Here is a 23,792-nt window from a genome sequence, read left to right on the forward strand (position 1 = left end):
AGCCCCCAGAGATGGATCGTGACGTCAAAACTGGACACGGAGGCCCTCGGGACTAGTTAGAGTCAAATAAAATGAACCTTTCAAGGTTAGAGGGCAGGAAGGAAATGTGGTCAGAACAAAGGGATATTTTTAAGGTTTTTTAAAAAAAACTGAGGTACAGTTAACTTACAATGTTGTGTTAATTTCTGCTGTACAGCAAAGTGATTCAGATATATATATATATATATATATATATATATATATATATATATATACACACACACATTCTTTTTCAGATTCTTTTCCATTATGGTTTATCACAGTTCAGTTCAGTTCAGTTGCTCAGTCGTGTCCGACTCTTTGAGATCCCATGAACCACAGCATGCCAGGCCTCCCTGTCCATCACCAATTCCTGGAGTTTACTCAAACTCATGTCCATTGAGTCGATGATGCCATCCAACCATCTCATCCTCTGTCGTCCCCTTCTCCTGCCTTCAATCTTTCCCAGCATCAGGGTCTTTTCCAATGAGTCAGCTCTTTGCATTAGGTGGCCAAAGTATTGGAGTTTCAGCTTCAACATAAGTCCTTCCAATGAACACCCAGGACTGAGCTCCTTTAGAATGGACTGGTTGGATCTCCTTGCAGTCCAAGGGACTCCCAAGAGTCTTCTCCAACACCACAGTTCAAAAGCATCAATTCTGCGGCGCTCAGCTTTCTTTATAGTCCAACTCTCACATCCATACATGACTACTGGAAAAACCATAGCCTTGACTAGATGGTTTACCGCAAGCTATTGAATATTTTAATAGTTTCCTGTGTTATACAGTAGGACCTTATTGTTCATCCACTTTATATATAATAGTTTTCATCTGCTAATCCCAAATTCCCATCCTATACCACTCTGTCCCTCCCTCAATCTCCCTTTCCTTGGCAACCACAAGTCTGTTGTGTATTTCTTTGAGTCTGCTTCTGTTTTGTGGGTAAGTTCATTTCTGTCCTATACATGTCCACATAGATGTGATATCATATGGAATTCGTCTTTCTCTTTCTGACTCACGTCACTTAGTGTGATAGTCTCTAAGTCCATCCATGTTGCTGCAAATAGCTTTTGTTTTGGAATGACTAAGTAGCATTGCCTTGTATGTAGGTACCATGTCTTCTTCATCCACTCATCTGTCAGTGGACGTTTAGGGTGTTTCCATGTCTTGCCTATTGTGAATAGTGCTGCTATGAACACTGCGGTGCAAATACCTTTTTGAATTATAGTTTTCTCCAGATATATGCCCAGGAGTAGGATTGCAGGATTGTGTGGTAGCTCTATTTTTAGTTTTTTAAGGAACCCCCATACTATTTTCCATAGTGGCTGCACCAATTTACATTCCCACCAACACTCTAGGAGGGTTCCCTTGACTCCACACCCTCTCCAGCATTTGTTATTTGTAGACTTTTAAAATCATGGCCATTTTGACTGGCTGAGGTGGTACCTCATAGTACCATTAGTTTTGATTTACATTTCTCTAATAATAGCAATGTCGAGCATCTTTCTTGTGCCTACCAGCCATCTGTATTTCTTCCTTGGAGAAATGTCTATTTGGTCTTCTTCCCATTTTTTGATTGGGTTGTGTGTATATGTGTGTGTGAAAAGGAACATTTTTAAATGGAGCTTCTAAGAGTCTGGAGTATGCCCACAAGGAAGCAGGCTGCTGAGTGGAGACAGAGGTCACTGGAGTAGCGGAGACCAAGGGAAATAAAGCATTTTGAACACCTACTAGCTGTAGCCTTTCTTCTCACCCTCCAGTGAGTAATCCATGTTAGGAGCAGGAGAAAAGGTCACAGAGAAAATCTGGGCAGACACCTGGTTGGTTCCATGCAAAGGGTACAAAGGGGTGTGGTGGGAGTTCAGGTTCTAGGAAAAGAAAGATGGCAAGCTGAGACTGCAAGGCAGAGGTGTGTGGATTCTCAAGGAATGGGAGACAATGACTTGGGCAGAGAACCTTGGCATTCTGCACCTTTGAAGAACCCCTCATTTTCTTCTTATCAAAAGGAAATGGCAGTACATCACAGCTAAGAGATGGAGAGAGAAATATCACACTTTATTTATTTATTTTCTTAGGCTGAAGCCCAGTGTCTTGGTTTTAGGTTCTTCTAATGGGACTTACACATAAGCAACTGTTATGACGTATGAAAAGCTGTTCAGATTTCATGCCTCTGACCCTTCGGCACACTTAAGCTATTCACAACTGCATTACTCTCTATTACACAGTATGTCTGGCAGTAAACTGAAACTGAAGTCACTCAGGTGTGTCTGACTTTTTGCAACCCCATGAACTGTAGCCTACCAGGACCCTCTGTCCATGGGATTTCCCAGGCAAGCGTACTGGAGTAGGTTGCCGTTTCCTTCTCCACACACTTTAAAAATATACTTCAATATTGCTTAATTTCATTATATATGTTATAGTCTTATATTTTTAAACAAACTTTCAAAAGTTAATTGGGTTTTGGCTGCACTGGGCCTTTGCTGCTGTGTGTGGGCTTCTCATTGCAGAGGCTTGTCTCGTTGCAGAGCATAGACTCTAGGCAGGTGGGCTTCAGCAGCTGAGCACTCAGGCTCTGTAGTTGTGCGTGTGGGCTCTAAGGTGCTGGGCGAGGCACATAGGCTCGGTAGTTGCGGTTGCGTGTCCCAGAGCACGCAGACTTCAGTAGTTGCAGCACTTGGGCTCGGTAGTTTCGGCTCTGGGCTCAGTAGTTGTGGTGCATGAGCTTAGTTGTTCTGTGGTGCGTGGAATCTTTATGGACCAGGGATTGAACCCATATCCCCTGCATTGACAGGCAGATTCTTGTCCATTGCACCACCAGGGAAGTCCTAACAATAAAGTTTTTTTTTTTTTTTTAAGTAACATCAGGGACTCCTTGTAGATATCACTCCACTGCCTGGACTCAGGTGCCTATACCCATTTTTACTACCCACCTCCAACACCTCCCTCTTCATCCATCACTCTCTTCCATTTCCCCAAGTAGACAGCAGAGGGTCCTCCCATTGACAAATACACTTGATAATAATCTATTCAAAGATGAGAGACTGTCCTGGTGGACAAGAAACCTGGGGTGGTGGAAGCAAAACTGAGTCAGTTTCAAAGTTCTCAGTCCAATTTCTGCCCAGCTCCCATAGGATGCTGATACCCTTCCCTTTCCCCAATAGGTCCATAAATCTCCTTATCAACTGCTTCTCCCACAAATCTGTGCCCAGAGCACCCTGTGTCTGCTTGATTACTTCCTGGCACTAAGCTGAGACAGGAATTTTCTGCTTCTGCCTTGTGCCTCTTAAGTCAATTACCATCAACACTTACCTATCTGGGTCTAGGGAACCTGTCCTGGATGGAGGCTGTCTTGGTGGTGATGGGACAGGAGGTTCTGGAGTGGGAACTGGGGAGGATCTTAGAGACAGAAGAGGATCAGTGGCAGGGAACGGAGGAGGTCTATTTGAGGAAAGGGGGAAGGGTTCATTGAGGCATTGAGGAAAAGTCCAGGGTAGGAGATTGGAAGTTTATTTGGGGGATGAGAAATCAAAATGTACTCCCAGACTAGCAACATCAGCATCACCTGGGGACTTATTAGAGATGCAGATCCTCTACCCCCACCCCAGATGTTGAATCAGAAACTCTGGGGGGTCGGGGACCATGATCTGTGTTGTAAGGACCCCTCCAGGGGATACTCATGTGTGCTAAGCTTGAGAACCACTGTTCTTGAGTTACAAGGTGTCTTCCAGGAGTTAGAGGTGTGCATACTATGGAATCAAAAGTCCTGTCTGGGAAGGTATACGGAGGGAGTTGGAGGTATCTCCCAGAATGAGAAGGGTCTACCCTAGTGACTTCTAGAAGATTGGAAAACTTTTGTATCCTAGAAGAGGGAAAAAGCCTGTTTAGGAGAGTGGAGATGGATCTGCTTCATAAAATGGGAAGGTGACACTACCAGGGACTGAGCAAGCTTGACATCGTAGATCAAGTCATGGTTTAGAATGTGTAGTCTTGGATTTGGGTCCCTGGATCCACCACATGAGCTGTATGACCTCACACTAGTACTTAACATTTCTTAGCTTCAGTTTCCTCATCTGAAACATGAGAGGGTAATAACTGGCCTTAGTGGTCCAGTGACTAAGACTCCCATTCCCAGAGCACGAGGCCCAGGTTCAATCCCCGGTCAGGGAGCTAGATCCCACATGCCGCAACCAAGAGTTTGCGTGCTGCAACTAAACAAACAAACAAAGAACCATGCATCCTGCAGGCAGCAACTAAATACCCTGCATGTCACAATGAAGACTGAAGACCCTGCCGGTCAGAGCTAAAACCCGGTGGAGCCAAATAAAACAATCACGGTAACAAATACTGGCCTCTAAAGCTGTGAGGGCCGGTTAGACTGTTTAGTCAACAGATAGCCATAGAGTGGGTTTTCTGTGTACAAGTTCTGGGAATTCAGGGGAGAAAGAGAGAGACCTAGCTCCTTCTTCAGAGCTCATATCCCTAAGATGAAAGCCGAGCACATAGAAGACGTTCAAAAAATGTAGTTCCCTCTCCTTTGCCAAGGAAATGAGAGATTCTTATGGGGAAAATGAAATGACTTTGAACCATGGTAAGTCTGACTTGGAAAGTAAGACTTAGAGAGTAAGGATGCATGATCTGTTTTTGAGAATGAAAAATCACCAGTCTAGGCACTTGAACACTTGAATCTCATAAGAACCTTCTGAGGTAGATATGCAGGATTTTTATCATCCCCACAACTTGAATGACACTCAGAGAGGTAGAGAAATTTGCTTCAGTACAGAATTAGTTAAAGCACCAAGGGTAGAATGCACATCTTCCAACTCCAAATTCAGGACACGAAAGAAGTGTTCACAAAATGGGGAGAGGGTGTTCTGTGTCCTAGAGAATGTCCCAGGGAAGAGACAGCCTTTAGTAGGCACATGACAGGTGTTCTAACCCAGGGAATTGGAAGCTTCATCTAGGGTAGTGGCTCTTAACTTGGCCTGCTCAGTGGGATCAGTTGGGGAGCATTTAAAAATACTAATACCCGGATCCAACCTTAGAAATCAGCATGAACTGTTTAGTTATCTAAGCATCTTTTGAAAATCCCCAAGTGATGTCTAGTCTCAACCAAAGCTGGGGACCACTGCTTTGGGGCTGGGGATGTGAATCACACAGGGTGGAAACCTGGTAGAAGACTTGGGATGTTGATCTCTGAGGATAGGGAAATCTGTCCTGAGGAATGGGGACAGAGCATTCCTAAGAAGGGGAGGAAATTTTCCTGAAAATTGTCAGGTTATATGCCATGGAATGGAGGAGAATGTCCTTAAGCTGTGAAGGTTATGAACAGCCTGTCCAGAGAGTGGAGGGAGACAGTCCTGCAACAGGATTTCCAGGGGCTTCACAGCAGAGTGGGTAAAAAAAAGGGCTTTAGGGTTTAAGCCCTTTTCTGCTGCTAATTAGATATATTTTCTTGGCACATGGCTTTACCTCAGAAACCTCAGAAACTTATGCCTCAGTTTCTTTATCTGTAAAGAGTTGTTGTAACACCTGCTTGTAGGGATACTGTGAGAATTAAATGAGATAATGCAACTATGGGGGGGGGGTAGCCTATAGTAGAAGACTGAAGGTTACCTTGGAGAATAGAGGGTCCTGAGGAACAGTGGTGATGTGGGGCATGGGATCAGAGGAAGGTAGAGAGGGCTGGACCTGAAATCTGTTTGCAACTCTAATGTCGGGAGCTGCTTTAGGCATTACTGACCAAATGGAGGCATGGCCCCAGGATGAAGGAGTTAGGACTTGTAATTATGACTTGTTTTTTCCTCTCCTTGGCTGAGTTGACTGAAAAGGAATATTAAGGTGTTTATTGTTCTGGAGAGGAGTATGAGAAGGCACAAAGCCTTCTGCAGCTGTGCTCAGAAAATAATTCATGAAGTTAATCATTGACATTTGTTTAAGGACTTTTATAAAAAGTTCCAGGATGAGCACACAGGCCGTAGCTTGAGGCCATGGGAGGGATTGCTATCTGAAGCCTATTTGTGAGGAGAATGTTTATGGCAAAAGAGTTTACTGAATTTAGGGCTTAGAAATGATTAAAACAGTTAGAAGTTAAAGATTTAAGGAATGTTGTAAAGTTAGCATATTTTACTATAGCTTATAGAAGTTAGGAATTTTTAGAGACACTGCTCTCCGCCTGGGTGCCCTTTCCCAATAAAGTCTCTTGCTTTGTCAGCACATTTGTCTCCTCGGACAATTCATTTCTGAGTGTTAGACAAGAGCCCAGTTTCAGGCCCTGGAAGGGATCCGCCTCCCTGCAACAAATGGCGACTCTGAAGGGGACTCTTCTTCGTTAAGACTGACATCCTGACCACTCGGGGTACTCAGGGGCCAACTTGCCTGCCAATGGACCAGACCCAGTGGCCGAAACTGGGACCCTTTTGTCCGTGGTCTCCTCCTGACGTGGACAACTGGCCAGAGTGCCCTGACCGGTAAGGAAGAAGAGACTTTATTGACCTCTCTCCCCTTCCCTCTCTCTTTTCTCTCCTTAAGCCTTCCTATCCTTCCCCGTTTTTCTAGTCCCCCGGTCCTGGATGCAGGAATCTGGTCGAAGGGCCCACAGCCTGAGCTGAGGATTGGAGACTGATCACCTCCTCTTGGCAGAGAACTCGAATTCTGGTTCTGGTCTGGTCTGATTTCTGGTAGGGCCAAGTTCCAGTCCTCCCTTCTCTGGAGGCCCAGGGAAAAGTCCCATAATGCTTGGGTATCTGTAGGTGGCAGGAGACATCTGTAAGGCCACCCCTTTCGCACTCCTCTCCCACCTCCTCCCCCTTCTTCTTTCAACCTGGCTCACTTTCCTCCCTTGAAATCTTTGATGTTAGTACTTGGATCTGAAGTTCTGTGTCTCTATAGGAGGTTTTCTGAGAGACTGTATTCTTGTATTTAAGGGCTTCCCTGGTGGTGCAGAGGTTAAAGCGTCTGCCTGCAATGTGGGAGACCTGGGTTCGATCCCTGGGTTGGGAAGATCCCCTGGAGAAGGAAATGGCAACCCACTCCAGTATTCTTGCCTGGAGAATCCCATGGACGGAGGAGCCTGGTGGGGTACAGTCCACGGGTGGCAGAGTCGGACACGACTGAGTGACTTCACTTTCACTATAGCTAGAAGCCTTTTTAAGAGATAGTGAGCTCAGGATGATAGGGGTAAACAGGATTTAGGAAGATAAGTAGTAAACTGAGGAATGTAGCATGAGTTACAATGTAAATCACAAGTTAACTATAGGACACATTAGAAGAAGTAGATAATAGATGGTAAGGCTGATTCCGAGAGAATCACTGAGGCAGCAACTCTGTTTGAAGAGCAACAATGATTTATGGACATAATAAATCTGGGTGAGGGGGAACTGAAAATGTCAAACCTCTGACCTAATGCTTTTGTAAAAGTATAAAAGAAAATCTTAAACTTGAAATAAATAGGTAGTCCAAGAAAACTGAGAGGCTGTCTTATTACTCGCTGACACCATTCATCTCTTCAGGTTGAATCCCTGGCTGCTGGAGCTGGACTCTGGCACTCTAAGTCACGGGGCAGGGCCTGGAGATGTCCTGCAGGGGCCGCCAGACTCCAGGCTGCAGAGAGGCTGGGGTGGGCAGGAGTGGGGGGGAGGTGTGACCTGCGGAGGAGAGGTTTGACTGCTAGTAACCTCTGCTGCGGTAAGGAGAAGCCTCAGCAGTGGCAACAGCCTCCCCTCCCATCCATCTTTGCTATGTGACAGGTGGGAACTTAAAAGCTTGGGTCACGTGTCTCAGCTGGCTAACCTACTTACCCCTTGAAGACTGGAGCTGGGGCAGGCTGGGGCCAGGAGGAGATGCCTGAGAAAGGCATAGGGCAGGGGGAAGACCCTGGAATGCTCTGGGGTCTTAAAGGCTTGTAGGGTGAGGGTGAGGACGCACACGTGTGTGAGAAGATGCCAAACACAGTGTTCTGCTCTATGCCCTGGCACACATGTACCTCCAGCATCAGGCGTTGTCTGTATTAAAGGACCGAATTTGCCTGGGAGAACCGAGATTTCTACAGTTGGAGATGGAGAAGGAAATGGCAACCCACTCCAGGATTCTTGCTTGGGGTGGGGGTGAGGGTGTCCCATGGACAGAGGAGCCTGACCGGCTGCAGTCCACGGGGTTGAAAAGAGTGGATGACTTAGTGACTAAATGGCTATCAGCTGGAGCAGGCTGGGCTCTGGGTACTGGTTTAACCTTGGAGCTGCCTCTGAATTCTCCAAAAGCAGTTCTGTCCCTTTTTGACTGGTCTCCTGGTCCTCAGAGAGGGAAAGGGGAGGTGGGGAGGATGTCCCAAGACTCTTGCTTTGGAATTCCTAGGGGATGCTGAGCTCAAGGGCCAGAATTGAGGGAAATTGATGCGGGGTGGGATGGTGGTGCAGACAGGCTGGCAGCTCCACAATCCCTTGAGAGTGACGGAATCTGCAGCCCCCCCCCCCAACCCCTCCCCCACCACCATTGTATAGTCTGAAATTCAGGGACCTGTCTCCACTGAGCGACTTCAGCTCTCTTCACCGCCTCGGAGTCGGCCTTTTGCCACCAATCTCCAGTTCTGGGTCCACACTTGCACTCTCTCCCGCACCCCGCGTAGCTGGCGCTTCTCTCCCCTTCGCCATCCTCGCTCCCCGCGGGGTGCGGGGAGGCGTGGGCCCTTTAAGAACCGCAGGACCGGCTGGCAGCAGCTTGGGCAAGGGCGCAGTCGCCCGGCGCGTTCGGAAGGACAAGGCACCAAAGATCGGGCTTAGGGAACCGGGTGTGCTCGGCCGAGAGGGGTAGGGGCACGCCCCAGTCGCCCCTTTGCAGGCTTGTCATCTCTTTTCTGACCTGAGGCTCGAGCCCTCCCCTGTCGCCTGCCCCGCCCCGGCCCCGCCCCGGCCCGGACGCCGGGTTCGGGAGCCGGGACACCGGGCCCAGTGCCGCAGCCAGAGGCAGGTAAGGAGGACCTAGAGTCTCCATCCTCAGCCTGTGGCAGCGCTCATCATCTCAGCTCTGCACCAGCCCAGGGCGCCTCAAGGTGACCAGGCTTGCGGAAGATGGGAGGGGAATGACCCCCAATGCGGCGCTTAGTTGGCAGTGTGGGTTTTGAGTCCGGGTGGTGAGCCCGTTTGAGGCGAGAGTCCAGGGCGCGGGGACCCAGGGCCGCCGGCAGGAGGGACTGGCCAGGGCACCTCGCCTAGAGATGGGGATGGAGGCGCAGCGGGAGGCCCAGAGCCTCCTCTTCCTCCGCCTTTGCCTGGCCCATCCTGCGGTCACCCTGCTACCCTGATTTCCTAGCAGGCAGCCTCTGCCTGCCGCCCTTTCTGCACCTCCGCTCCCCACCCCACCTCACCCCCCCTCCCCCGCGCCCCATCCAGTCCCCAGAGACTGGTGGCCTGCAGGGTAAGGAGATTAGAGCCTCCGCGGGGAGGAGGGAGCGGGTGCAGGCTTCGAGGGGGCCGGCTGGGGCTGGGGCTGCCTGGGACCGAGGAGAGGTGGGGACTGAACGTAGCTGCGCCGTGAGTGGTGGTCGGTGGAGGGCAGATGCTCTGGAGGTGGGACGTGGGAGCTTCCGGTAGCCGATCTAGCCTGAAAAGGAGGCGGGGAGGCGAGGGCACATGAGAAAGCAAGGAAGCTCCGAGCCAGGGATGGAGGTCTGCCCCAAACTGAGCAGGGCCTCTCCCTTCAGGCCGGACTTGGCGTGATGGCAGAGAAGACTCTGGAGGCCGTGGTCTGTGGACTACGACCTGGAGCTGTGGCCATGGCCGTGGCGCTGGAAGATGGGGCGGAGCCCCCTGTGCTGACCACGCACCTGAAGAAGGTGGAGAACCACATCACTGAAGCCCAGCGCTTCTCCCACCTACCCAAGCGCTCAGCGGTGGACATTGAGTTCGTGGAGCTGTCCTATTCTGTGAGGGAGGGGCCCTGCTGGCGCAAACGGGGTAAGGGAGCAGTCTGGTGGGGAACTGTGGGCCCCCATGAGTTGCCTCTTCTGGAACAGGAGGCCTGGGTTTGTCTCCTGTTCTACAAATCCTGCAGGAGCCAGTCCACTAAAATCTCAGCCCCTCACTTACTCTGTGGACAGCTGAGGTGCCAGGGTCTGAGCTCCCTTCACACCTGTAAGCACCAGGGGGCACTAGGTTCAGTGAGTTATTTCCTCTTCTAAGTTGATGCTATTGCTTCTGGTCCTTGAGGAATTGTCCTTCTTTGTTTCAGGTAGAGCTCCTGCCTTCTAGGGTGGATATGAGAAAGTCTGGGCTGTATGGCAGCGGTTGTCCTCAGTGGTTAGCAAAAATCCTTGGCCCTATGGAGCACTGCTAATTTTACAAGATATTCTCATTCCTGTCTTCTTACTTCATTCTTGCCAAAGTTCTCCAAGGCAGGGAGGGTGAAGGGTTGGTAGGATAGGTGACATCTTGTTGTTTAGTTGCTAAGTCTTGTTCGACTCTTTTGAGACCCCATGGACTGTAGCCTTCCAGGTTCCTCTGTCCATGGTATTTCCCAGGCAAATTGGACTGGGTTGAAATTTCTTTCTCCAGATTTGCCTGACTCAAGAATAGAACCTGGGTCTCCTGCTTTGCAGGTGGATTCTTTACTTCTGAGCCACCTGGGAAGCCCTCTCTATGTTGCTAATATGAAAACTGAGGCCCAAAGAAGGTGAATAACTTGACTGATGTCACACAGCTAATAAGTGGCAGTGTGAGGACCAGAAGCCAGGTTTCCCAGCTCTCCTTGCAGTGTTCCTTTCTCTCTCTTATCTTCCCTGGTAAGCATTCCCATCTCCACTGCTTCTCTCTTTAGGACAGGTGGGTAATGGGGTTGCCTGCGGCTCCAAATTCTCTGAATCCTCACTATCTCCCGTCTTTTGCCCCTAACCCTTTCCCCCTGCCATGGGCAGGTTGAGCTGGGAATAGAGAAGCTGGGGTTTCCCCAGAGCCTGGGTGTGGATCAGGGGTGGAGCGGGAACATTCTTCTCTGAGGTTTAATAAATGTTTGGGGTGCTTCAGAGCAGAGTTGAGCCTGATTCTCTCTGTACTCCCTACCCTCACTCCCATGAGTGACCAAAAGATCACAGGGTCTGAGTCACTAGAATTTGAGATATCTGGGCTCTCTGCTTAGTGCCCTTGGTCCTGAGGCCAGTTTTGGGGCACAGGAGGTACCTGTTATTTCCTTAACCCTCAGTTTTAAGGACTTCCCTGGTGGCTCAGAAGGTAAAGAATCTGCCTGCAATGTGGGAGACTGGGGTTCGATCCCTCGGTTGGGAAGATCCCCTGGTGAAGGGAATGGCTACCTACTTCAGTATTCTGGACTGGAGAATTCCATGGACAGAGGAGTGTGGGTGGTACAGTCCATGGGACCGCAAAGAGTTGGACATGACTGAGCAACTAACACTTTCAGTTTTAGGAGAAATGAAAATGCAAAAGAAGTGTCTAGATGGGCCAACTCTCTGGTGGCTTCAACTCAACTCACTAGCCACAAATGGGCACCCCGACCAGGTCCTGCCCTCCTTTGCCCTTGCCAGCCCCATTCTGTTCTACTGGCCATTCTGCCAGTTTTGCGTCCCTGGTCCCTCTCTCTGCCCTCTGTACTCCTCTCTCTGCCTGCTTTTCTCACGTGAATCCCTGTCCCTTTCTTTGGAGAACAGAGAGCAATTAGAGGCAGTGGTAAAGAATCTGCCTCTTGATGCAGGAAACGCAGGAGACACAGGTTTGATCCCTGAGTTGGAAAGATCACCTGGAGAAGGAAATGGCAATCCACTCTAGTATTCTTGCCTAGAGAATCCCCATGGACAGAGGAGCCTGGTGGGCCACAGTCCATGGGGTCACAAACAGTTGAACATGACTGAGCATGCAGGCACATTCAGTCATTTCAAGAGGAAAAAGAATAAGGGTCATGGAGAAAGGGAGATTCTGACTTTCCCAAGTCAGAATTTGTCACCTGCCTCTCTTAATTATATATGACATTTCTTGATATTCAAAACACTTTTCTATTAATTATTATTAACCTCACTTAATAGTCATAATAACCTTATTTTGTCCTTGGGAGGAGATACTACTATCCTTATATTACAGATGAGGAAACGGAGGCCCTGAAAGAGTAAGTGACTTCATAAAATTGCAAAGAGAGTTACTGATAGAGGCAGAACTAGAACTCTGGTGGGTCTCCATCCTGAAAGCCTGGGAGGCAGGCCCTTCCCAGGTTGAGCAGTTGGGGTCCAGCAGGAGGCCCAAGACATGGGTTCTTAGCCACTTAAGCTGCGTGATCTTGGGCAGACTGCCTACCCTCTCTTGCTCTCACTTTCCTCACCTATAAACAGGGATGATAAGAATACCCACTGCATGGGCTTGTGCAGCTCAGCTGAGACATTAGCCATGAAAATGCTCTGTGAAAGGCAAGCATTAAGATAATATTTGAATTCGGCATCAGAGTTCAGTCAAGTGCTTGGTGGTGATTAAATGAGGGGAAGGTTCATCATTGCCGATTTCTTCCCCTGCAGAAGAAGTCACTTCTTGTGAGTAGCTCTGAGAGGCATATGCTAGTGTGCACAGCCACACGTCTCTCTGATTGATGGTGACAATGACTGAAGCAGAGGGTTGGAATTCATGACGTCCCTTCTCCAAGTAAAGAACTTGCTGTATGACCTTGGGTGTCACTGGATGTCTCTGGGCCCTAGCTGCCTCATCCATGTTGCTATAGCAGTGACTGAGGCAACGAGCTTTGTAAACCAGAAAGCACCATCCAGGCAGTTAGTATGATCAGGATCCCACAGTGGGCACCAGAGGATCCCCTGTCTGATGGAATGTGTTCAGAAGGACAGCTGGGTGCTGTGGAGGGAGGGTGAAAGATCACATCCCTTCACTGCCTCTGCTAAAGAGGTAGAATGGAGGGAATTGGGCTCCACGGGGGATGGAAGAGAGTGGTAGTGAGTGTTGGCTGGTAGGGATTGGTGTTTCAACCTCACTGAGGCAGGCCTGTAAGCAGGGCAGGCAAGGCCAGAGTCTTTGACTTCATCTTTCCTCTCTACCCCCTTGTCTTGGCAGTTGACTCAGGAATCTCTGCCCTCTGCTCCCTGGATTGTATTACATATATGTTGTTATACAGCACCGTTTTCCTCCCAAAGCCTGGAAAGCCTCTGCCTTCTTTTTCCATTTTGAAATGCTTCTCATTCTTCAACACTTAGCTCAAATGCCACCTCTTCCATGAAGCCATTCCTGATTTTCCCCTTGCCCCTCTACCCTCATCAGTTCTATTTTCTAAATTCTCATTGCACAAGACTTATGCTTCTATGATAACCCTTACTTTATCTTTCTTCAGATCTATAGATGATTTCTTTTTTAAAAAAGTACTTGTTATTTGTGTGACTGTACTGGGTCTTAGTTGCCACATGTACTATCTTCAGTCTCCGTTGTGGCATGCGGGATCTTTAGTTGTGGCATGCAAACTCTTGGTTGGGACATGGGGGATCTAGTTCCCTGACCAGGAATAGAAACTGGGCCCCCTGTATTGGGAGTGCGGAGTCTTGGCCACAGGATCACCAGGGAAGTCCCCATAGATGTTTTCTTGTCCATCTCTTTTACCTAGACTATCACTGTCTTGAGTGCAGGAACTGTGACTCCCTTGTTTTTTTTTTTTTTTGATTGAGTGTCTGATACAGAGCTTGGAATGTAGTGTGTATCAATAAGCATTGTCACATGAAATTAACATTAAAATGTCACTTGCTTTTAATGTGCTCTATGTACCAAGCACTGTGTCATATACTTTACATACACACACACACACACACACACATATATATATATATATATATGTTTCTTTATTTATGGCAGCGCTGGGTCTTGGTTGCTGTTCGGGCTTTTCTCCAGTTGTGGTGAGCAGGGGCCGCTCTCCAGTTGCCGTGCGAGGGCCTCTCATTGTGGAAGCCTCTCCTGTTGCAGAGCACAGGCTCCAGGGTGTGCAGCTTCAGTAACTGTGGCACACAGGCTCAGTAGTTGTGGTGCACAGGCTTGGTTGTTCCGTGACATGTGGGATCCTCCCAGTACAGGAATCTAACCCATTTCTCTTGCACTGGAGGATTCTTTACCACTAAGCCACCAGGGAAGCCCTAGTTTACATATATTATCTCACGGAACCTTTATAGCAACCCAATGAGATAGATACTATCTATCTTACAAGGAAGCACCTTACAAATGAGGCATCTGGAGCTCAGAGAGGTTAAGCAACTTGCTGCAGGTCACACAGCTAGCTGGTGAGTGTGGAGTCAGAATTTGAATACAGATCCAAGTGACTCCAAATGTGTACTCTTAATGCATATGCTGCCTCCCAGTGAGTGAAAGGTGAGATTTTACTGGGCCACATTAGGGGCTGCAGAGATAAGCCCGGTGGGGAGACAGAGCACGCTGATGAAAGACTTCTAGGAGGAGGCCAAGGCTCTGAGAACACACATTCAGAACACTTATTGAGCATCTACTACATGCCAGCCAATCTGCTAAGGTTACAAAGATGAGTCACACACAGACCCTGTCCGCAAGGAGCTCACTGACTAAGAGGCTGGGGGAGGGGGCTGAGAGGCAGGCACCTCAAGTAACAAACGTGCTGGCAAATGAGGAGTGCTGTGGGATTAGAGGACAGTTAGCTAGCTCAGACTGGAAAATTGGAAAAGTCTTCCTGGAGCGGGTAAGAGAGTGAGCACCGTGTTTGTAGAAGAGAAGTAGGGTCTTCTGTTGGGTCCCCTCTCCATACCCATCCATCAGATGTGGGGGTTTTCCCATGGCTTTCGGAAGAGCACTGTCACCTCGGGTACGTTGACATTAGTGGTGGTTGCTTCTGGGGGGACAGAATGAGAGGGTACAGGTCATCACTGGGGCTCTGAGGGTCACTCTGCCATCCTAACCAAGTCACGGTGAGTAGAGACTGCCTAGTTCACTGATAGCCGTGGCTCCTAAGAGTTTGAGGTGTCTTTGTTCATTGAAGCGCTGATCAAAAGTTCCTCTTTTCCTTCCACATTGCAGGTTATAAGACCCTCCTTAAGTGCCTATCAGGTAAATTCTGCTGCCGGGAGATGATTGGCATCATGGGCCCCTCAGGGTCTGGCAAGTCCACGCTCATGAACCTCTTGGCAGGATACAGGTAAGGACAAGGCTGGGGTGGAGTGGGGGCAGGGCCCAGGAAGAGAGGAACCCTGGGGAGCACAGAAGAGGTTCTGTAGTGACCCTGACCTCCATCCCTAACTGAGGGCGTCCCTGCAGGAAGTCTGGGATGAAAGGGCAGATCCTGGTCAATGGGAAGCCGCGGGAACTGAGGACCTTCCGCAAGATGTCCTGTTACATCATGCAGGAAGACATCCTACTGCCGCACCTCACGGTGCTGGAAGCCATGATGGTGAGAGCTGGGCAGCCACCGCCTCCTCCCAGTCCCCCAGGTGCCTGCCGTCCCCACTCTTTCCATTGGCCAAGGGGTCAAGGCCCTGCCGCCCCCACGCATATCTGATCCGCCCTCTCTCTGGGCCCCAGATCTCCGCTAACCTGAAACTGAATGAGAAGCAGGAGGTGAAGAAGGAGCTGGTGAGTTGGAGGGTGGGGGTGTGGGGGGGGTGTGGGGAGGGGAAACAAGGCAGCTGCCCTTTCCAGGCCCTGAGATCTGGGGTGCCCTCGATTTGGGTAGGAGGAGAGGGGTGGCCAAGGTTGGGATGCTGGGTTTAAGGGAGATGCTTATTTAAATTGGGGTGGTGGGACTTGCCTGGTGGCCAAGTGGTTAAGACTCCACATGTCCCTTGCAGGGGTCCCAGGTTCCATCCCTGGTCAGGGAACTAAGATCCCATATGCCGTGCTGGGTGGCCAAAAAAATTAAACAATTAAAAAATTTTTTTTAATCAATAAATACATCGGGGTGGTGCTGGGGGAAAGCAGAGACTCTGAAGCTGACCTGGGCTGGATCGGGGGCCGGGCCAGGTGACAGAGATCCTGACGGCGCTCGGCCTGCTGTCCTGCTCCCACACGAGGACAGCCCTGCTCTCCGGTGGGCAGAGGAAGCGCCTGGCCATTGCCCTGGAGCTGGTCAACAACCCACCTGTCATGTTCTTTGACGAGCCCACCAGGTAGTTCTCCCCTCCTCTCCTATTGGGCTGCCCCCTCCCCTCAGCCCAGAGCCAGAACTGGAGGCTGCATCCGCTCCACTGCTGGAGACCAGAGCACATGTTTGCAGCCTCCTGGGGCCAGAGAAGAGCTCCACCCCTGCCAAGCCTGTTGCCTAGCAGCCCTATCCTTCACCCTCGCAGAAATCCCCATGTCCTCCCTGGCTGATGCCACCCGCTCCTTCTCTCCCCCACAGCCAATCAATCACAGAGTCCTGCTGAGTTTACCTTCTTTCTCCATCTCTCAGATTCACCCCACCCCCATTCTTAGTGCCAGTGCTTAAATTCAGGACATCATCAACTCTTGCCTGCATTTCTGCAACAGACTCCTCTCTGCTTGTCTCCAGGCTCTCCCAGCCCATCCTTCCTCCAAACTGCAACCAGAGTGAACTTTCTAAAAGACAAGTCTGGCAATACTCACTCCTCTGCTTAAAAACATGCAACGATTCACATTTGCCCTCAGAATAAAGGCAGAGGACTTACAAGGTCTGGGGCTGAACCTACTTTTCTGGCCTCACATCTTGCTTCACGCTGACTTGTATTTTATGCTCTAATAAGATTGAATCGCTTATTATTCTCTTCGTCAAGCCATGTGTTCCATGCCTTTGAGCCTTGCACATGCTGTGTCTTCTGCCTGGAATGCCCTTCACCACTGCACCTGCCCTTGCCCCCTCACTTGACTTAGCTCTTTCTTCTGCCAGACTCACTCAGGAACCTCCTCTGACTCCTCTCCCAAACCTTTGTACAGCAGAGGTGAATTCTCCCCTACTTTTCACCCCCTGTTTCTACAGCGTGGTCCACATTGTCTCAAATGATCTGTGCATTTCTCTCTCTCCCTTCCAACCAGAGTCTATGTCTTATTTATTTGTCCTTCTAATCCCAGTGGCTAGCATTCAACAAGTGCTTAATAATTGCTTGTTGCACCTAACTGTAGTCTGGGCTTCTTGGTACCTCCAAACTCCTGAATCATACAATGTGGATGGGATATAGGGGTGGCCAGAATGACCCCCTTCCTGCCAGCTCCCTCGCCCTCATAGCAGCTGCCCCATCCAGACACTCCCTTGGCCATACCCACCTCACCCTGCCCCCTGGTGGCCTCTCTCTGGACAGTGGACTGGACAGTGCTTCCTCTTTCCAAGTGGCGTCCCTCATGAAGTCCCTGGCCCAGGGGGGCCGAACCATCATCTGCACCATCCACCAGCCCAGTGCTAAGCTCTTTGAGATGTTTGACAAGGTGAGGATCTCTAGGACTCAAAGGTGACTGACCAGTGATGGGGAGCGGGCCGGGGATCAGTCAAGGTGTGGTGGTACCTGCCTGACCCACTCGTGCTATTTTCCTTGCCCTTCTTTTTCTGCCTCAGCTCTATATCCTGAGCCAGGGTCAGTGCATCTTCAAGGGCATGGTCACCAACCTGATCCCCTATCTGAAGGGGCTCGGTTTGCACTGCCCCACCTACCACAACCCGGCTGACTTCAGTGAGTAGGGGCCTGGTGGTCCAGGCTGGGATATGGTGGCGGGCCAAACCTAGGGGTCCAGATCATGTACTTGGACCTCCTGGAGGCAGAGATCTCACTGTCACCTGCCTTCCAGACACACTCAAGGAAGGGCTGGCTTGCTCTTGGGAAGCAAGGAGAGATCTTAGCTGAGTGCACCCCCTCTGTGTTCCCCAGTCATCGAGGTGGCCTCTGGCGAGTATGGAGACCTGAACCCCCTGCTGTTCAGGGCTGTGCAGAATGGGCTGTGTGCCATGGCAGAGAAGAACAGCGGCCCTGAGAAGAATGAGGTTCCCACCCTCTGTCCCCCTTGCCCTCTGGTGAGTAGGGGTGGAGGGAGCAGGATGCAGAGTTGGGGAGGGGAGACAGGACTGTGGACATGGCCCAGCCAGAGAGGCTGTGCCTCAGAGGCATCCCAACCACTGGGTACTAGGAAGAACCCAGGACTTGGAATAGACCTACTATTAGCTGTGTGACCTTGGGCACATTACTTAACCTCTCTGAGCTTCGGGTTTCTCATTCATTTATTTGTTCAACAAATTCTTACCAAGCAAGTGTAGTGCCACCTGGTAAGCAAGGTTGAATCTGTTTCTGGCCTTGTGGCCAGTGTGGTTTACTGTCATCTTTAACTTGGGGGTGATGATATTTATTTCACAGGCTTATTGGGAGGACTAATTAGATTAGTCACACAAAGCTCTTCCTACTCTAGCTGGCTCTTTTCCTTAAATGGGATACTGTGACCCCAGGGGACCAGGAGGGTTATTGTTGCTGTTGTCATCATTACCACTGTTAAAAATATTATTGTGAAACTGGTTGCATAAAGATATTATGCCCTTAGAATAAATGTATTCAATGGATTAAAATTTCCCCAGAATGACTGGGAATTCCCTGGCAGTTCAGTGGTTAGGACTCTGTGCTTTCACTGCCTAGGATGTGGGTTCAATCCCTGGTCAGGGAACTAAGATCCCACAAGCCATGCAGCTCAGTCAAATAAAATAAAGTTTAAGAATAAACAACTGATCTATTCGTAGCCACCATAGGTGTCCTTGACTCCTCTTCTGTCTCCTCCCTCCCCACTTCTGTTTACTCCCTCTTTGTGTCTCTCTGAATCTCACTCTGATTCACACCTCTAAGGCCAGCTTCCAGGTACCCAGCTCAATAGCGGAGAATTCTGGAGGACCCTTGTCCCTGGGGACAGGCTCAGGGGTTTTCCCACCAACTGAGCTGGCTGCATGGTGGGTGGGTGGGGCAGGCTCACCTGATCCAGTTTCCTCTCCCCAGGAAGTGGATACCATTGAAAGCCACACCTTTGCCACCAGCACTATGACGCAGTTCTGCATCCTCTTCAAAAGGAGCTTCTTGTCCGTCCTCAGGGACATGGTGAGACATCAAGTTGGAGGAGGGGAGGCTGGTGTTGGCCTGGCCTTGTGTGGTGTAGGATCCCAGTAGTGGAGATGGTGATGGGTCCCCCTCCCAGCAGCACCCCCAGTGCTCCTGTGGGTCTCTGTGCCCGTGAGGGCACACCCACGTTCCTATGCAAGTGTGACTCACCCATCCCTAGCCTGTGATCCATCCTCTCTCCTCATGATCACCCCTCACACAGGTCCTGACCCACCTGCGGTTCATATCCCATGCGGTGATTGGCGTGCTCATTGGTCTCCTCTACCTGCAAACTGGCAACGATGCCAACAAGGTCTTAAACAACACCGGCTGCCTCTTCTTCTCCATTCTTTTCCTCATGTTTGCCGCCATGATGCCAACTGTGCTCACCTGTGAGCTGAGATGCCCTGGGCATGGGCGGGCGTGGGGAGCATGGGGTAGGGTCAGGGTGCTATGCCTCATCAGCCTGTGTCTTCAGTCCCCTTAGAGATGGCAGTCTTCCTGAGGGAGCATCTCAACTACTGGTACAGCCTCAAAATCTATTTCCTGGCCAAGACCATGGCTGATGTGCCCTTCCAAGTGAGCCTCTTCCTCCTACCTCCCTGCTGCCTCCCTCCTATCTTGCTCCTTCCATCCTTGCTTCCTGCCCCCACCTCAACCTTGTTACATGCCATCCTTTCCTTCACTTCTACTCACTTAGCAAGAGGTGGTGAGTACCAACCATGCACCAGGCTCTTTGTCAGGCACTGGGGATGTAGCAACGATAATGACAGAAGTAGTCTTGACCTCATGGAATTTATGTTCCAGTGGGAATAAGAGAGATCAAACAACACATGATGAAAATAATAGCCCCACAAATGACTTTTACTCAAGGCAGCAGAGAACAGCATGGGCCCTGGAGCCTCGCTGCTCCTCGTTAGCTGTGAGACACTGGGCAAGCACCTAATCTCTCTTGGCTTCAGTGTCTCCATTTGTAAAGTAGAATGATGATAATATCTACCTTGGGATTGTTTATGAGAATGAAATGAGTTAATACAGGTACAGTACTTAGAATAGTGCTTGGCACATACTGAAGTACCTAATAATGTTTGCTGGGTTTGATTGTTCTGGTCACCACCACCCTCTTCCAAGCACCAGGGTCACCAGTGATCCATAGGGTACCTTTGAGCAAATTAGAAGAGGTGTCCCTTCCCCAGGGCGAGGGTGCACCGTGCCAGGGTGAGAAGAGTACAAGCGGGGGCTTGGCTTCTGGCTGCCTCTTGGTTGAGGGCCTCATCCAGGGAGCAACCCTCACTCCTGCACTTGATAGTCTCGGTCCCTGTTGCCCAGGAACTGATGGGGACAAAGGCATCCCCAGGTGGCGCTAGTGGTAAAGAACCCGCTTGCCAATGCAGGAGACATGAGAGACACAGGTTCAGTCCCTGGGTTGGGAAGATCTCCTGAAGGAGGGCATGGCAACCCGCTCCGATATTCTTGCCTGGAGAATCCCATGGACAGGGGAGCCTGGTGGGCTATGGTCCACAGGGTTGCAAAGAGTTGGACATGACTGAAGTGACTTAGCAGGTACAGCGGGACAGAAGGCTCTCATATGTAAAGGAATTAACAATATAAAGAATATGCTGGTCCAGATGGGATGGATCTTCAAAGAAGTCACCAGGCCTGCATGGGTCTGAGTGGGCCTGATGGAAGATGAATGAGGTTCTTAGAGCCAGGGAAGGGGACCCATGTCAAGTTCATGTGACAGCATGAGCAGGAGTACAGAGGACCAGGCGTGGACACTCTAGCAATTGCTGTCCTAAAGGCTCCTGCCTGGGTGGAGTTGAGGGTCTTGGCCGCTGCCCAGCCCCGTGCCTGCTCCCCAGGTGATATGCCCAGCTGTGTACTGCAGTATCATGTACTGGATGACAAGCCAGCCGGCTGAGACCAGCCGCTTCCTGCTCTTCTTAGCCTTGGGTGCCTCCACGGCCTTGGCGGCCCAGTCTCTGGGGATGCTGATTGGAGCTGCCTCCAGCTCCTTACAGGTGAGTGGCTGGCACGTGGGGACCCCCAAGAGAGGGGCCGGAGTCTGGTGGGAGGAAGCAGGGCCTGGCCTAAGGAATGGGATGGATCTCTGGGAAGCCTGGGCCCCACCCCAGCCCCGGTCCTGAGTCTGTCCTGGTCACCCCTGCGATGGCCCGGTCCCCTTCCCTCCCCTGCAGGTGGCCACCTTTTTGGGTCCCGTCACCGCTATCCCCGTCCTTCTGTTCTCCGGTTTTTTCGTCAGCTTCAAAGCCATCCCCAGTTACCTGCAGTGGAGCTCCTACCTCTCCTATGTCAGGTCAGTACCCCTCCCCTTACCATCTGCCCCTGCTCCTCCTTGCAGGAGGTGAGAGATTGCACCTGGCCTCTGGCAGTTTGCCCAGGTGGCAGGGGCCCTGTGCTCTGCATCCTGGCTCTGATGCCTGTGATTGCCTAGGTATGGCTTCGAGGGTGTGATACTGACCATATATGGCATGGGGCGAGAAGACCTGAGCTGCCTGACGGAACACTGCCCTTTCCAGAAGCCAGAGAACATTCTCCGAGCCATGGATGTTGAAGATGGCAAGCTCTACGTGGACTTCCTGGCCTTAGGCATCTTCTTCCTGCTCCTGCGGCTGCTGGCGTACCTTGTGCTCCGCTACCGAATCAAGTCCAAGAGATAGAGCTCTGCCCTGGCCTGGGCCCCAGCCCTTCGGGACTGTTTTAACCTTGTAGACTTGAGCCCTCCCCTCTCTCAGCTCCTTTGCAGGCTGGCTGGCAGACTGCACTCCCAGCCTTGGCCCTAGGGGTGGGGGTGCCAGGCCTCTCTGCCATGCCCAGGAGTCTTTCCAAGTTGATGCAGTCTGTAGCTTCCTCCCTCCTCTCTCCAACACCTGCATGCAAAGACCACTAGCAGGCTGCCACCCTCCTTCCTGCCCCGCCCCTGACACCCTCCTCTGTTGTCTGCCTGGGAGCCCCTGGCTCTCCAGGCCCCCTCTTACAATTGACCAAAGTGGCCCCCCTTTTGGGTCCCACCACACAAGTGTTTGTAAACTGGCTGTTATAAGGTTGGGGTTCTAGGGCTGGGTCCCATTGAGGTCCCCTGGATATCCTGTTGGAACAGGGCAGGGACAGGCTCTGGAAGTCTCTTCTTCCTTCTCCTCACCTCTCTCCACCCTTAGACCCTGGCTGATCTGGACAATCTGTTGGGACAGGTATCTGGATCTGTCTGGACCATCCCTCCCAGTCCTAGGGGTTGGAGAGGCCTGGCGCCTTGGGCTGTCCCCCGGACCCATCTGGTCGGGGCTGGGCCTGTGGCTCCTCTGCAATAATGTCTCTGTTTCTTTCCCGTCTGTTGCTGGAAGTGGAGAATGCACTTTATTCAGGGGTGGGGTGGGGGTGGGGTGGAGGGGGTGGTGGTGAGTGGGTGGAGACTCAAGTCTCCTTTCTTGCTGTTCATGTGGTCCCGCAGTGGTCCCTCCCCTCTCCTGAGTTACAGGCACATGTACACTACACAGACAGGCAATCTCAACCCTACACACACTCGCCGTCCCCCCGATAGCTCAGAGGAAGGGTGATGGTGGCATGGTGGTGGCAGGTGCTGTGGGGAGGGCAATGCCAACCTCTTCCTGGGGCTCCCACTTTGACTCTAAGGATGAGGCTGGTGCTGCCCAGGCCATCTCCAGGAGCTGCAGGTGTCTACGCACCAGTCTTCCCTTCTTCCCAAGCCTAGAGTGGCACAGGGTACCAACTCCCTGGCGTTCAGGACCCCACACAAGCACAAAGCGCGAGCATAAGTTAGACATGGTCACTGCCACCCCATGGCTCTTCTTTTGTGTGTCAAGCTGGCAATGTCACTCCTCCACCCCTTCCACGGCCACTTGCTGCTCATTCAAACTCCTGTCCATGTCCTGCTACCTTCTTCCTATCAGCCAAGGTGGGCCCTGGGTGTCAGAGCAGCATGGCTGGGGCACTAGAGTGACAGATGCACCTAGAACGTGTCTGACTTTCCTGGGATGGCTGGGGTCCAGGCTCATTCTACTTCTGATTTCCTCTTCCCCTCGGGCACTTGTCACCCTTTCTTCCTGTGCACATACCTCTCTACCTTCCTTACCCTGCAACGGATTCTCCCCATCACACAGAGATGCCCATTGTATTTGTGGGATTTCACTCATTATTAATAAAACCTATATTTATACAGTATGCTGTGTGGAAATGTGTGTAGCTCTGGCACTCGGTACCATGGGCGAGTCTTCAAAGCTCTTGGCAAGAAGTCTATGCGCTTTAGGGAGCTGTGGCAATGGATGGGAAGTCCTAGATGGAAATCAAGCTGGTGAGTGTGTAACTTATGAGATATCTGTATTATGCTCCACCTTACAGAAGCATCTTACAAATGCTTATGTTCTCAAGGGAGTCTCAGATCAAACACACATAATCTCTCGTGACAACCCATTTTGCAGATAAGAGAGCTGAGACTTGGGTTAAGTAACTTGCCAAAGGGCCCTGAGTTAATGAAAGTGGGAATCAGTTCTGGCAACCAGGTCTTCTGCCTCCTGCCTCATCCTTGGCATCAGCTGATGACGCTTATTTATGGTGGGTCTGCAAGCTGTGTGCTTCCCAGGTGGCACTAGTGGTAAAGAATCTGCCTGCCAATATAGGAGACTCCAGAGACGTGGGTTCGATTACTGGGTGGGAAAGATCCCCTGGAGGAGAAAAGGCAACCCACTCCAGTATTGTTGCCTGGAAAATTAATCGGCAGAGGAGCCTGG

The 23,792-nt window shown here is 50.8% G+C and overlaps 1 protein-coding gene across 4 annotated transcripts; it reads left to right on the top strand.

Moving 5' to 3' along the window:
- Window positions 1-8,546: 8,546 nt before the first annotated feature.
- On the top strand, window positions 8,547-23,226 carry ABCG4 (ATP binding cassette subfamily G member 4). Of its 4 annotated transcripts, none has more exons than XM_061440559.1 (15): window positions 8,552-8,978; window positions 9,712-9,964; window positions 15,032-15,149; window positions 15,269-15,401; window positions 15,533-15,583; window positions 15,971-16,116; window positions 17,263-17,386; window positions 17,514-17,628; window positions 17,824-17,966; window positions 18,928-19,026; window positions 19,250-19,418; window positions 19,505-19,605; window positions 20,889-21,047; window positions 21,225-21,343; window positions 21,567-23,226. In XM_061440559.1, the coding sequence occupies exons 2-15, from the start codon at window positions 9,727-9,729 to the stop codon at window positions 21,634-21,636; spliced, it is 1,785 nt and encodes a 594-aa protein (XP_061296543.1). In that variant the 5' UTR covers window positions 8,552-8,978; window positions 9,712-9,726; the 3' UTR covers window positions 21,637-23,226. The 4 variants fall into 4 exon arrangements, with proteins under 4 accessions (XP_061296544.1, XP_061296543.1, XP_061296541.1 ...); XM_061440557.1 differs by having other exon boundaries at window positions 8,556-8,978; window positions 21,482-23,226; XM_061440558.1 differs by having other exon boundaries at window positions 8,972-9,060; window positions 21,482-23,226.
- Window positions 23,227-23,792: the final 566 nt, after the last annotated feature.

This window comes from Bos javanicus, chromosome 15 (genome assembly GCF_032452875.1).
Source record: "Bos javanicus breed banteng chromosome 15, ARS-OSU_banteng_1.0, whole genome shotgun sequence".
In the NCBI taxonomy this organism is placed as follows: domain Eukaryota; kingdom Metazoa; phylum Chordata; class Mammalia; order Artiodactyla; family Bovidae; genus Bos; species Bos javanicus.